This window comes from Schistocerca nitens, chromosome 5 (assembly GCF_023898315.1).
Source record: "Schistocerca nitens isolate TAMUIC-IGC-003100 chromosome 5, iqSchNite1.1, whole genome shotgun sequence".
Lineage (NCBI taxonomy): Eukaryota > Metazoa > Arthropoda > Insecta > Orthoptera > Acrididae > Schistocerca > Schistocerca nitens.
The window spans coordinates 27,199,561-27,213,878 of NC_064618.1; the positions used below are offsets into that span (position 1 = coordinate 27,199,561).

At 37.8% G+C, this 14,318-nt stretch overlaps 1 protein-coding gene across 1 annotated transcript in view; it reads right to left on the minus strand.

Annotated features, from left to right (window-relative positions):
* Positions 1 to 7,713: 7,713 nt before the first annotated feature.
* Positions 7,714 to 14,318, minus strand: part of LOC126259534 (radial spoke head protein 4 homolog A) — a 241,921-nt gene continuing 235,316 nt past the window's right edge. Inside the window, exon 8 of the mRNA XM_049956409.1 lies at positions 7,714 to 8,030. Within this exon, the coding sequence (XP_049812366.1) occupies positions 7,793 to 8,030 (238 nt within the window). The 3' untranslated portion in view covers positions 7,714 to 7,792. The remainder of the gene's footprint in view (positions 8,031 to 14,318) is intronic.

Sequence of the window (14,318 nt, forward strand, 5' to 3'; positions counted from 1 at the left end):
GCTGACCAGTTTTTCAGTTGCAATGATTTTGATAAAACCTCCATGTCAGACACTAAAATCAAGGTTAAAATTTATAATTAACATGTAACCAAGTAGGATGGTAGCTGTATGTAACAAAAAGTGCAAAAATGTGTTGGAACATCAATGTACTCTGTTTTTTCAGTTCTGGAAATTCAAAGGTTCTAGAATTCAAAATATTTTGATAAAAGTGGTGAAAATTGTGACAGTAGCATTTGAGACGATGTAATTAATGGTGCACTAACTCAGATGTGATTGTAACGTTCCCCAAAAAGAAATTCTATAAGCAGTTCTTAGCTTTACGTTCCACGCTTCGAATGATATTACTGTTATCCAGTTTAAGCAGTGTGCCTTATAGTTGAAAGAGCACTGATTTCCTTCAGGAATTATGCTTCACTTTCCGGTTATTTGGAAGAACTGTTGTTGGCTTCAGCTCAGTGCTTTTATGACAAATAGTTTAATCATGCAGGTGTGAGAATAACTGCCAAGTACAACACCGATATAAGCTGAATGTGGGTACCACGAAAGCTCATCAGAGATGGGTGAATCTCCAAGTCTTCTCCAATACGTGCTAGTGTAAGTTCATGCTCAGACTGTCATCAAAGTACTGTTAGCACACGTGTGGGGGAAATGGACGGAGGGACATTACATTTATCTTCAATGAGCAATCAGATACCATAACATTCAACATTATGTCACAATTTCTAATCAGTACTTACCTCTAGGAGGTGAAATACATTACTAGACAAAAAATGTGAAGCACCCAGAAGACACGGTTAGATGCCAATGTAACTTCTCATGGGTACACAGCATTGTTGGCTACGAAACAGTTAGAGTTGCAATTCTCTGTGACAGGTAGAACTGCCACTGGTATGCATTAGTGTTTTTGTGTTCAATTTTGTCACCAGAACTGGTGAGGTGTATTACGACACAAACAGTGTCGCATATTAAGTGATCACTGTGAAGACTGTGTGCTCATGTGACCTGGCATAATCAGCACCTTACAGAGTTTCAAAGGCACCTCACTGTATGTCTCCATTCGTCTGGCTGGCCAAATTGTGCAACATCCAGATCCGTGTGCCAATCAGCTACCTGATGACAGACTGCATGGGAATGTCAGTGCGGACACACAACTGTCGAGGTTCCGGTCGACCACATTTGACCATCAAGAGGGAAGATCAATGTATAAAGAGACAAGAACATTCCGATCCTTTCACATCTTCACCCGCCATCTGAGAATGAGTGACAGGCTTCCTGCAACATTCTGTGTCATCTCACACTGCCGGTTGGAGACTAACAGCGCCCGGACTAGGGAATTACTGTCCCACACGTAGGCTGTCGTTAACGCGACGGCTGCATTCGGAGTGGTTCTGTAACTGCTTACGAATGGCAGCACACTGTGTTCAGTGATGATCTGCAGGTCTTCAGTACCCTGAATAACTGTCACAGGCGAGTAAGGTGACAATCTGGGGAGAGGTCCTATTCTTCCGATGTTTTAGGAAGGAACAGTGGTGTCACTTCTGGCATCACAGTGTGCGGAGCCATCGGATAGGACTTCAATTCACAGCTAATAACTAATGAGGTAGGACTGATGACACGACGGTATGTCACAGACATCCTGTGCTCTCGTGTCCTACCTCTCGTCTGACAGTACCATTTTGAAACAGAACAATAGTCATCTACACATGGCATGTGCTTCAGTGAACTGTCAGTGTGATGATGAGGTACTCCTGTGGCCAGCGAGATCCCCAGATCTGTCCCCGTGTCTCCGACAGAACGATAATGTGTGTGGGACCGGCTCGGACATCAACTCTATCCCAGTGCCAGTATCCGGGATGTCGAGGACCGGTTATGACAGTTGCGGGCCAGATCAGCTCGGGAGAGGATACGGTGGCTTTATGACACTCTCAACAGTGCGAGCGTGTGGGCCAGAGGAGTGGCAATGACATACCAACAAGCCGGCGCATACTGTCAAGTTGTTTGTAAATTTGACTCCAATTTGTTATCACTGAAATAACATCGTGTATCCTCTCAACCCCTGATGTTGCATTTAATTTCCTCCTCCCCTTCTAGGTGCTTCACTCTTCTTGTCGCACAGTGTATCTGCATGTCAAACAGGCACACCTAACAATACATGAAACTATCCTAGCTTCTGGAACTTCCTTCCTCAAGGAAGAGAGTGTTTAGGTAAGGTTAAAAAGGAAGGGCAAGTCACTTAGACATTAGGATGAGAGGGATCAACCTGTTTTGAGGACAAGTTTATCTAAATTATTTTTAACCTCCCACAGCCTATCCCTCTGCCATTCCTTAAGAAGGAACTATTGATTTTGAAAGCTAGGATAGCGTTGTGTATTCTTATTTGTGCTAGTGGCACTAATGCACTTCAATGGAGTCCCCAACCATCAATCAGTCTCCAACTATCAGTCTTCCCTTCTCATCCCATGCGGTAAGTCTCCCCTGACGTGTGGTTCTGGGTGACTTTCCTGAAATCCGTCTTTTCCTAGACCTCTCCAATCCTTTTCCTTCACCCTTCATCCTTTCCATTCAACCCTTCTGCCTCAAGAAGGAGCCACCAGCTCCAAAAGCTTGCCTAATTACTATCCTCTTTTGTGTGTGTGTTCTGCCGCCTCTTGTTGAGTAGATTTTTTATCTGTCCAATTAAATTAATTTGACAATATATGATATGTGTGATGCAATGGTTCAGATGGAGGATTAATTGACTGTAGAGTAAGATGTAAATTTATGTGACAATAATTCAGTCATGAAAATCAGCACCTTACCTAAGCCATGTGCGGTGCTTATACTGAACAGCTTGGCTCGACTGAAGACCAGTCAGGTAGTGTTGGCCATCCTCTGTCAATTTTTGGGTACATTCAAATCCAGAAGGAGACAAGACAGAGCAGGAGACCCAATGACATTCACGATATCAACAGTGGGGTAACTGATCATCAGTCAGCACTCATATAAGGTACCTCTACCTGAAAACCAAATAATTTAGAAGAAATGGAGAAGATGCTGGGAGACTTCATCATTCAGCCATCAGAGAGTTTTTTGTTTTCCCCTGTGGTTCTCATGAAGAAAATGTATGGCACACAGTGTTACTGCACCTATTACTGGTGTAAGAATAAAATCACCAAAAAGGATATATGTAACCACTACTAGGTGATGACGCCCTGGATGTATGAAGGCTGCAAAGTGTTGTTGTACTATTGATGCTTCTACAAGTTTGAAATTATGTGCTTTGGACTGTGCAATTCTACGACAACCTCTGAACCCACGATGGACAACCAACTCTACCATCTTAAATGAATGACATGTCTTTACTGCATTGATGATGTTATTTTCTCAAAGACATTTGAAGCAGATCTAGGCCATTTGACAATTGTGTTTTAGTGTATCCAAGTTGAAAGGCTCTGTATGAATCCAAGAAAGTGCTTCTTTATAATCCAAGAAATCTTGAGACCTAATGCTGAGAGAAATTGAGTCTGTTCTGTCATATAAAAAGTAAGGGCCATTACAGATTTTCCAGTTTGTTGGCACATTTGTGATGTGAGATGCTTCACAAAGGCTTTCACTTGCAAGGTAGGGTAATTACCAGAACTGCTGAGGTAGATGCCATTTTTTTTTATTTTTATTTATTTATTTATTTATTTATTTTGTGCATCAATGAACATGAAAGAGTCTGTGTTCTTAAGGAGGCATGATTATTTTCATGAGTTGTTGCACTTTTTGATGCGACTGTGCAGAAGGAACTAGACACTGTGCGAGGGTCCTTTTGCATATTACATTAGATCCCAGTTTTAAAGTTTATCTCTTAACTCAAGTTTCAGACTAAATGTCTGATTAAACTCACTTAATTCCTCCATTGTGGAATCTTACTCGATTACTTTATTTCCAGTTGTAATATAATTAAATATTTCTTTTAATGTACCAATGACTACAAAAACAAATTACATAAATGACATTAACTATTTATTATTATACACATGAAGCTTACACAAGCTCTGCTCAGCACATGAGGTGATGGAACATTAACTGAAAAATCATCATATTAAAATTATTTTTCATTGAAGTTATGTTATGTCATCACACTCAAAGTTGCTTTCTCCTAGACTATCATTTCAGAGCCTCCATCTGACCACCCAGCAGCAGGCAGCACCCTCAGCTTGCATCTGTTGTCCACTACTCTTTTTTATGGGATGGGAGCAGTGCACATTGAAGAAGGTACTAAAGTAATGATTGGTTACACATCCAGAGTTCTCTGCTAGTGACTTCAGTTGTCTGGGCAGTCAGTAAGTTCTGATACTGTTTAAATGACAGGGCATTCATTATTGTGACTGATCATCATTTTCTATGCTCGCTGACAAGCTGGCAGGCTTGTTCAGGACTGTTGGCTTCAGGAATACTTCACAGTAATACACAAAAATGGGCACAAAAACAAATATGCCAAATGACTTTTGCAGAATCCATTGGAGGAACATTACAGTGATCACAATACTCCAGTCATGGATGCAAATCCAGCATTACTGAAATTAGTCCATGTGATGAGTCACTGGATCTGACAACAGCTCAGTATGATGACAACCTCTCACAGTACCTGTTATCATTACACAGTTAACTTAAAAAAAAAAGAAAAAGAAAAAAAAAACATTAATTAATTTAGGTAAGAGATATCACTTGAAAGTAATTAAACTATAATGATTGAGTTTTGCAGTTGGTGGAACACGTACTTTGGAGTGTAAAATGTACTTAAGTGTGGCACAACTCAATAAGGAGTGAGCTTCCTACATAGATTTGCTTTCAAACTGCGTAAAAATCTGGGTGACATCCACTAAGGACAAGCTGTTGTTTTAAAAACTACATAATGCTCTGAAATTTGCCTAGGCTGGAATTTACTGTTTTTGATGAGGTGTTAGAAGAAAAGGATTTTGAATTACAGAAAATATTACTGGTTACAAATTTATAAAAATATATTGGCACTATTTTTCTTCTGCATTGTGAATCCCCTCATTTACATGAATACACACATATTACAAATAATGGTAAATTACATAAGTTTCTTGATTAGTGAGTTATTTAATTTATACTGTACTTCATTTTGTACTGAAAAATTAAGATAATTTAAACAAGCAGCCAAAGTTCAGTATTTCCTAGTGTTTATTACAAAATCTGGAACAGTATTGGCAGTGGCTCTGAACTTCAAGTTTACTTATTGTGTTAGATAATTAATGTCCAGTAATTTAAAACACTTGACATAAAATTTGGAATGCTTAATTTGAACAATTGTGCTAATTTTAATTAACTATAATCTTTGTTCATAAATAGGAATAAGTCAATAACAGTGTGCCCACTATGCTGTCATAAAGGCTGTAGTGACTGCCAAAGCTCAAGAATTTGTCACACTTCTTGAAGAAGACATAACTTTGAAGTATGGATCACCATGTGTAATGATCTCTGATTTTAGGTAAGTGTTTCAGTAAGAAGTGATGTCAGAAGTATTCTCATGATGAAATGTCATCCACAGGACGACAGCTGCCTACCATATGTAGGCAAATGGCCTTGTCCTGACACGCAGATCAATCCTAGAGGCTTCTGATACAAGGAACATGAAAATCTGTTTGATAATTGCTTTTTATTAAGAGACAATGCCAAATTTCACAGAAACATTGTTTTCAGATGAAGCTAGTTCCCAACTTTCGGTGGCAGTTGCTAGACAAAAACTGATTTTAAGATCCAAAACATCACTGAGCACATTCAGGATATTCTTATCTTGCATCATTGTCTAGGATTCAGAGTGGAGGTATGTTTATCTGGTGTAAAGGTATCCAACACTCTCCCATGTAGCTTAAAGCAAGAAAGTTGTAATTGTTAATAATTGAAAATTAAATTGAAAATATACCTCATTAACCACTCCTACAAATTATCTGATTATTTAAAATTATTTTCTATTGGTTACACAGTAAGCAGCAGTGTTTATTTTAAAGCTGCACAAGAAGCACGAGTGTACTGCAAACGGGCCTCTTCACAGATCTGTTGGTAGCTTCTATGGTGAGACGTTACTTTTACTGCTTCTATTATTTATATTGCTATGTCACAGATACATGAGGCAGCAGCTTTTTTCAAAGTAGAGGTGTTCAGCTGGTGTAGTCACAAATAGTTTATTGTTAATGCAGTGTGCGATTAGTATTCAATGATTTGTTCATGTTTTATTAATGTATTTGGATCTCGAATTAATTCTTACTACTGACAAAGACAGGGCAGTAGCTGTACTACTGTGACATAGTGGACTGCAACACAAGACATGTTTAATAGTAGAAACATTAGACTTTCAGATCCGTGTGTGACTTTCTGGTGGAGTGTAAAGAACATACATCTTAATGCCCTGAACTTGTGGGAAGTGTTACTCTTCTGCTTTTATCTCAAAAAATCTGCTTCAGAAAGTCATTGTTTGCCAGTGGAAGTATAGAGAGAATGTGCCCTGTTGGAAACAACATGCAGAGATTGGTTTTGATGATTAATTGACAACAATTCTGACATAATAAAATGTTTGCTGCTCAGTAAAGTATACTGCAAGCTGCTGTAACCAGGTAAAAGGTGAAGCTAAATGCTACACAGCACAATTACTCAGTTTCACTCATTCACTGCACCTAAAGACAGGCACCTATAATATGATTAGTGATGTGAAAGTCATTTTGCTTTGCGACAATGTCAAATAACATGTTCCAAACTGAGTGAAGGAAACCTTTAGTGACCCTGATGGGACAACTTACCTGACACACTACATTCACCAGAACCACCTCTCTCCATTACCATTTATTTTGGTCAATGCGGCACAGCCATTCTGAATAACACTTCTCATTTCTTAACAATCTCGAAAGCTGGCTTCACAAGTGGAGTTTAGAAGAACCAGAATCTTTTTATCATAGAATCCATTTCATTACTCAAAAAGTGGGAAAAGTCAAAGGTACTAAAGGACACTATTTTCAGTAAATTATTTTACACCATTCTATTAAAATAAATGTTTTTTCTGTCCAAGATACACTGTGGATTAATTCACGTACCGGTACCCTATATAACTTGACTCATTCCATATTCTTGAAAGTTCTCCTTTGTGATGGGAATCATGCCACATGATGAATGAATGAATGGATGCCTGGTGTGCACTAATGAAACACTGTTTTGTTGGACCTATCTTCTTTGCTGAAGAAACAGGAATTGTGCAATGTGCCTCAACTTTTTGAAGAGATTTGTGTAACCTCAGTTAGACATTTCCAACCAAATTTTCTGTTTCTTTACCCCTCACTACTCAGCTAAAATTTTTTACGAATTCCTGAGTGATAATTTTCAGACAAGTAGATTAGGATATGTTGAAGCCATTCTTTGTCTGGCATGTTATTCAGAGATTATCTAGCTGTATTTTTAGTCTTTGTTTATCTTTTGAAGAGCCATGTGTATGTCACTTTATGAGATCATACATACAGTTTCTAGCGTAATAACGTGAATTTTGGCAAGAATCTGAATACCCACACTCAACACTGTTCATACCACCAGCAATCAACGTGTGTGTGTGTGTGTGTGTGTGTGTGTGTGTGTGTGTGTGTGTGTGTGTGTATGTGTGTGTGTGTGTGTGTGTACAGTAGTAATTATTTGAGAGAAAGATTATGTTATTTTTGTAAAATAATGATGTACAGCTATAAGACATGAAATAAAATATATAAAAGAACAAAAGTGGAAATAATAATGATGAGTAAAAAATACAGTTGTCACAGATATTCTAATCTTCATCTTCTTCCTCCTCTCCTTCCTCTTCCTCTTCTTCTTCTTCTTCGGGTCGAGCCTTCTTTTTCTCGCGAGCCAGTCTCCATGCTTCTTCTTGTTCTACAGATGGGTCCTCAATTTCCATTATTTCTGGTCCAAGGGGGTATTCTGTTTGAATAGACTCCATCCCAGGAGGAGAATAGTTATGAGCAACATATTTGTGGCCCCATCCCAAATAAATATTGTCAGATTTCCTGTAAGGAAGTAGTTTATAGTATGAAAGATTCTGTACATAAATCTTGAAAAACAGAGTTACAAACAGCAACATTTTGTGAACATAATTTACTGGTCTTTAAACTAAAACTATATTGCAGGATGTGCTTCCACTTATTGAGTGGTAGCAGATGTAAACATCAACAAATAAAAGATGGTACAATGATTGGTTTTAGAACAGAGCTCACATTCATTGAACATTCAATTTGGCAGATATGGCAATCTCATTTTAATCAAGTAAACACTGAGTCATCAGAACAATGTAATATATACTTTTAGCATGCCTGAGTAAATAGAAGCATTTCTCAAAGCAGCAGCTTTCTTGCTAAATTTACATCTGAAATTCAGCTTATGAAAACAGAAGCAGTAAACAGCAGTGCAATGGTACTTTACTGTTAGTACAGTTCATTCTGGGGTTGCTTCCTTGTATCTCCTTTCAATGACAACAACCTCTTTCACCTTTTTGTTGTATAACTACCCTCTGTTTTCTATTTTTGAGAGAGGATGAGAACTATTTTGAAGATTTGCCATGGAAACCATAAACAGCCACTTGTGAAACAGCAGCTTTCAGTTTACCTGGTCAAATGCTTTAGTGACATTAAAAAAAATGTGTCAGATATACACAGCTTGTTGTCAAGGCATTCGCTTGTTTTAGTGATTATGTCACTAATAGTATGCACAATACTTCATCCATCCCGAAATCTGTACTGATTATTCAGATTTTTTTATTTTTTTATTTATTTATTCATTTATTTATTTTTTGATTATACACTGCTGAAATATTTTAGGAAAAATTGATAATATCAATACTGGCTGGAAAGTTCCTATTACATCTTGTCTGTCTTTTTCGTGGATATGTCGAATTTATATGTATTTCAGCTTGTCAAGAAAGCAACAATCACGAGATCACTAATTGATTATGTGGCACAGCTAGAGAGCAATATTATGACACCCTACTTTTATTATTTTTGTTGGAAATTCATCCAATCCCACAGATTTAAAGATTTTTTAAGGATTTTATAATGTTAGCCGTTGCATGACAGCATACATGAGTAAATTTAAATTCTCTAAATGAGTGTTTCATATGTAAAAGATTCCACATTAGTTTCTAATCCAGGGTTAAAATGATTAGTTTTTTCAGAAACTATTTCAGTTTTGCTATCTCCTATAAAGCTTTTGTTGTTATAAAACTTAAGATGAATTTACTTTCGGGCATTTGTTTTGCCTGTTTAACTACTAGCCGACCATGGTGTTATTGCACTTGGCCTCCTGTGGCTATTATAAGAAACACATGCGTACATTACAGTGCGTCACACTGGGAATAATTTCAAGATAATTGTGCATATACTGTAAAGTGGTACAGTGCATCCAAGTGGAATATCATGATAAAAACGCATGATAAGCAAACAAAAGCACCATCACTCCTAGGTGCAATAATATTGTTGTTGACTAATACTCCTTTAAAAATTCTTTTGCATTCATCTACATACATGAGAAACTAGATGTCTTTGCTTCAATGTGCAGTTTCCTCTTTCTAATACAAGAGATACTCATCCTTTCACTTACCCATGAATTATTTTACTGTACCAGGTGTACAGGTATTAAATGCGGACCTTTTTTTTTTTTTTGTCTAAAAATATGTTAAATTCAAAAGAATGATAAATACAGCATTATTCAAAGTGTGCTTCATCGTTTGTTATACATTTTTCCCATCTTTTGGGCAACTTGTGAATATCGCACCAGTAAAAATTTTCCCCTTCTGCTGCAAACCATTCATCGAGCCATTTTTTCACAGCTTTTGTATGAACTAGAGCACTGCTCAGCAGGGGCATGCCCCATCAATGCAAACAAGTGGTAATTGGAAGGAGCCAAGTCTGGTGAGTAAGCCACATGGGGTAGAGCTTCCCAGCTGAGTGCTTCGAACATGTTGTGAACCAGTTTTGCTGTATGTGCCATGAAGAAAAATGACACTGTGTTGCCTTCTTCGGTACTGTGGACTTTTTTAAGCAGTAAACAGTTCAAATTAGTCAGTTGTTGTTGGTAACATTTAGTATTAACTATTTATCCAGGTTTTAATAGCTCATAATAGACCACACCCCTCTGGTCCCACCAAACATGGAGTGGATGTGAATGGTCTACCCATGACTTTTTGCACTTGGAATTCTCAAAATAAGTCCACTTTTCGTTCCCTGTAACTATACAACACAAAAATGACTTCCTACTGAGTGAGAAAAATCTCACATGTGCTTCTGTGCTTTTTCATTTGCCTGTAATTCACCCCGCGAGGTACCTGTCTTCCAGTCTTCTGAATCTTGAATCTTTCCCATCTTCTTCTTCTTCTTCTTTTTCTTTTTTTTATGCCAGAACCATCAGTCAGACATAAAATGTGATGGAGCATGTTCACCACAAGCCACTTGAATCAGTACGATTCAGCAGCAACTTTCTTCAAACGAAAACAAAAAATTAATGCTGTCTGAGAATGCTCTTTGTTCGGTATAAATTTCAGCATATTAAACATAACAACACAACACTATGCACATGCTATTCCAATTTATCACTCATTTGCAAGTGACACTTGATGATATAACAAAATGGTGCAGTGTCAAATCTTAATGGCACAAACTGCATTTTTGCAACATGTGTTGTGCAAAATCTGCATTTCATACTTGAACACCTGGTATTATTCATGTACTATTATTGAAAATCCTCATGAATTCTGACCCAAAAGTGTTGTAGTTACTGTTTACTGAACAATGGTTGCTGAATGACCAAGAAGTTCCATTCAGTTTTGAGACAAATATACTCACATTTTGCTGACTAAAGTTCCTAACTGTATTTACAGTATAGATATTACATAAATATGGTAAAGAGACAAAAAGGGCTGAATAGTCAGATATCCTCAACTCTAAAATGAAGTTTTCTGTAGCACCATAATTGATACTGCCCACAATATTATCTATACATTTTGTAGAGGATTATGTTACTCCAGTGTGTTCACTAAAACTTAGTGTCATGCCATTTGTAGATAGAAATTCCTTCAAAGGAATGACAATTCTTTCATCAGCTCTTACATCTATTTTGAAGTCAGCACAAATTATGACCTTTTCATCCAACGTTTCTGCCTATGATGTGCTCAGCAAAGCTTAAAATTTGTCTAGAAATGCACATATGGATGCACAGCCAGGGACATGATATTTGCTAATAATTAATACACGATATTCTAAATGTATGTATTTATTGTATGGTAGTGAAACATGGGCTGTGGGGAAACTGAACAGAAGAGAATCGAAACATTTGAGATGTGGTGCTACAGACAAATGCTGAAAATTAGGTGGACTGATAAGGTAAGGAATGAGGAGGTTCTGCGCAGAATCGGAAAAGAAAGGAATATGTGGAAAACACTGATAAGGAGAAGGAACGGGATGATAGCACATCTGTTAAGACATCAGGGAATGACTTCCATGGTACTAGAGGGGGCTGTAGATGGTAAAAAAACCTGTAGAGAAGGACAGAAATTGGAATACATCCAGCAGATAATTGAAGACATAGGTTGCAAGTGCTACTCTGAGATGAAGACGTTGGCACAGGAGAAGAATTCGTGGTGGGCTTCATGAAACTAATCAGAAGACTAGCGGGGGGGGGGGGGGGGGGGGCATTAAAAAGTTCATTGCAGCAGCTTTCAAATAACAGCTTCAGCTTCTTATTCAAGCAATTAAATGTCTATCTGACTTCAAAACTTATTGATTGCTGTACTAGAAATCATGAGGCCCTAAATCCGTTTTTAGTACAAAACCCTACTGCTAAATTTTAACCTGAAAGTGAATTTATAAAGTTTATATTGTCACACTTAACCCAGTGTTCATTTAAACATTTAACTCGTACAGAATTTGTGTTCTCTAGAAATATTTCATATAGCTTAGTTTCACTTAACAAGCACTGAATTAAAATTTGTTTTATCCTTTTCATGTCCTCTATCATACGTACAAACAATGTAGTTCATCAGTTTATATTAAAATGTATACTGATTGTGTTCATCATGTAGTCTCACTTCATTACTATAATTATAAATGAATTATGTCAAGAGGTCCATCATATTTCGGGCTTGCAGCCGGATCACGTTGACATTTTGGCATGATATTTCAGCTAACAAACATGCAGCCATCTTCAGGTGAGTACGAGACTGAAGATTACTGGTGCGCGTCATTCTATATATACCGAAAATTGGCGCGGCGGTGCCTGCGCAGTGGAGAAGGCTAATACCGCGCCCCCTATCTAATTTGGCGTGCTCTGCAGCAGAAGCGGGCCGTGCATGCGTGGTGGTGTACCTACATTTGCGCTATCTGTCGTAAAGCGCCTTAGCGCAGCTGAGGCGCGGTAGTCGAAAGTATAAAATCAATTTTCGTCAGCCGTCGCACTAGATGCAGATCCATGTCTCTGTGAAACAATTAAAGAAATTACAGGATCCCATGCTTTATCCAGTTCTAATAGTCAAAGGACATGAATGGGAAGCAGTGGTTGAGAAGGTAGCGAGACAGAGTTGTGACCTTCAACATTAGTCAATCTATACATAAAGCAAGTAGTGAAGTAGTAGGGTAAACTGGGAAGTCCATAGACTAAGACTGGAAAACAGATTCCTGAAACCTGTTAGGTTTTCTTTGAAAATTTTGTAAAAATTTCTGATATTGTTCTTGATAAATTCTTGTTCAGTTTATTTGAGCAGGCAATGAGAAAGTGCACAATAAAAAACACACAAACACACACAAATTTCAAGCTTTCACAACCCACGGTTGCTTCATCAGGAAAGAGGGAAGGAGAGGGAAAGACGAAAGGATGTGGGTTTTAAGGGAGAGGTTAAGGAGTCATTCTAGTCCCGGGAGCGGAAAGACTTACCTTAGGGGGGAAAAGGGACAGGTATACAATCGCACACACATAGATATCCATCCGCATATATGTGTCTTTCCGCTCTCAAAACAGGAATGACTCCTTAATCTCTCCTTTAAAACCCACATCCCTTCGTCTTTCCCTCTCCTTCCTTCTTTCCTGATGAAGCAACCGTGGGTTGCGAAAGCTTGAAATTTGTGTGTGTGTGTTTTATTGTGTCTATCTACCAGCTCTTTCTCGTTGACTGCTTAAATAAACTGAACAAGAATTTATCAAGAACAACATCAGAAATTTTTACAAAATTTTCAAAGAAAACCTAACAGGGCATCAACTACATAACCTGTGCTTTCACTGGCCTGATTGATCACTGAAAACCAACCCTAAAAAGAATTGTCAAATTTTAGCTAAACTTTTCACTCACTTCTCAACCGTGAACCTCTGACAGAACAACTAAATTTTGAAAAACCCACATCCAATCCCGATTCAAATCCACCAACACTTAAAGAGGTAAAGGAAATAATCAATTCTTTGAAGAACAACAAGTCTTCAGGGGAAGACGGAATCATAGCAGAAATATGGAAATTAAATGACAATAATCTCACACAAGCAACCCACAAAATTATATCAATTATTTGGAAAACTGAACAAAAACCTGAAGAGTGGAAATGTGCATTAATTCCAGGGGAATTTCACTGCTCCCTGTAATATACAAAATTCTTTCAAAGACTGTATTAAACAGACTAGAAGAACAAGCAGAGTATAGGGGAGTATCAGGCAGGGTTTCGCAAAGGTTGACCTTGCATCAAACAGATATGGATCTTAAAAACAATTTTGCAAATGAGACGATGTAGAATACTGTGGTAACTTTTGTCGATTTTAAAAAGGCTTATGATGCAATAGATAGACAAACATTATTCCACACTTCAGAGGAGTTCAGGATTGACAGGAAAACAAGGTCGATCATTGAAAAGGCATTAACAGATACAGCCTCCAAAGTTAAATGCATGGGAGAAACATCAGAAGCATTTCATATCCATACTGGTGTTTGCCAAGGAGATGGAATGTCCCCCTTTCTATTTAACATGGTTCTCGAAAAAATTGTGAGGATTTGGAAAAAGGAAATGAAAGGAATTCAGGGTGAAGGGTGTGGATTTCACAGATGATCTTGCCATTCTAACAAACAATAGAGAGAAGCCAAACTAGCATTGGAAAAACTACACAAAATCTAACAGAAAACTGGGCTACAAATCTCCTATGAGAAAACACAATATACGGAAAACAAACCTGTACATAATCTCCTCATTACTACTCAATACCGGAAAATGGCATAGGTTGCCCACTTAAGATATCTGGGAGAGATAATCCAACCATCAGGACTCAATAACCAA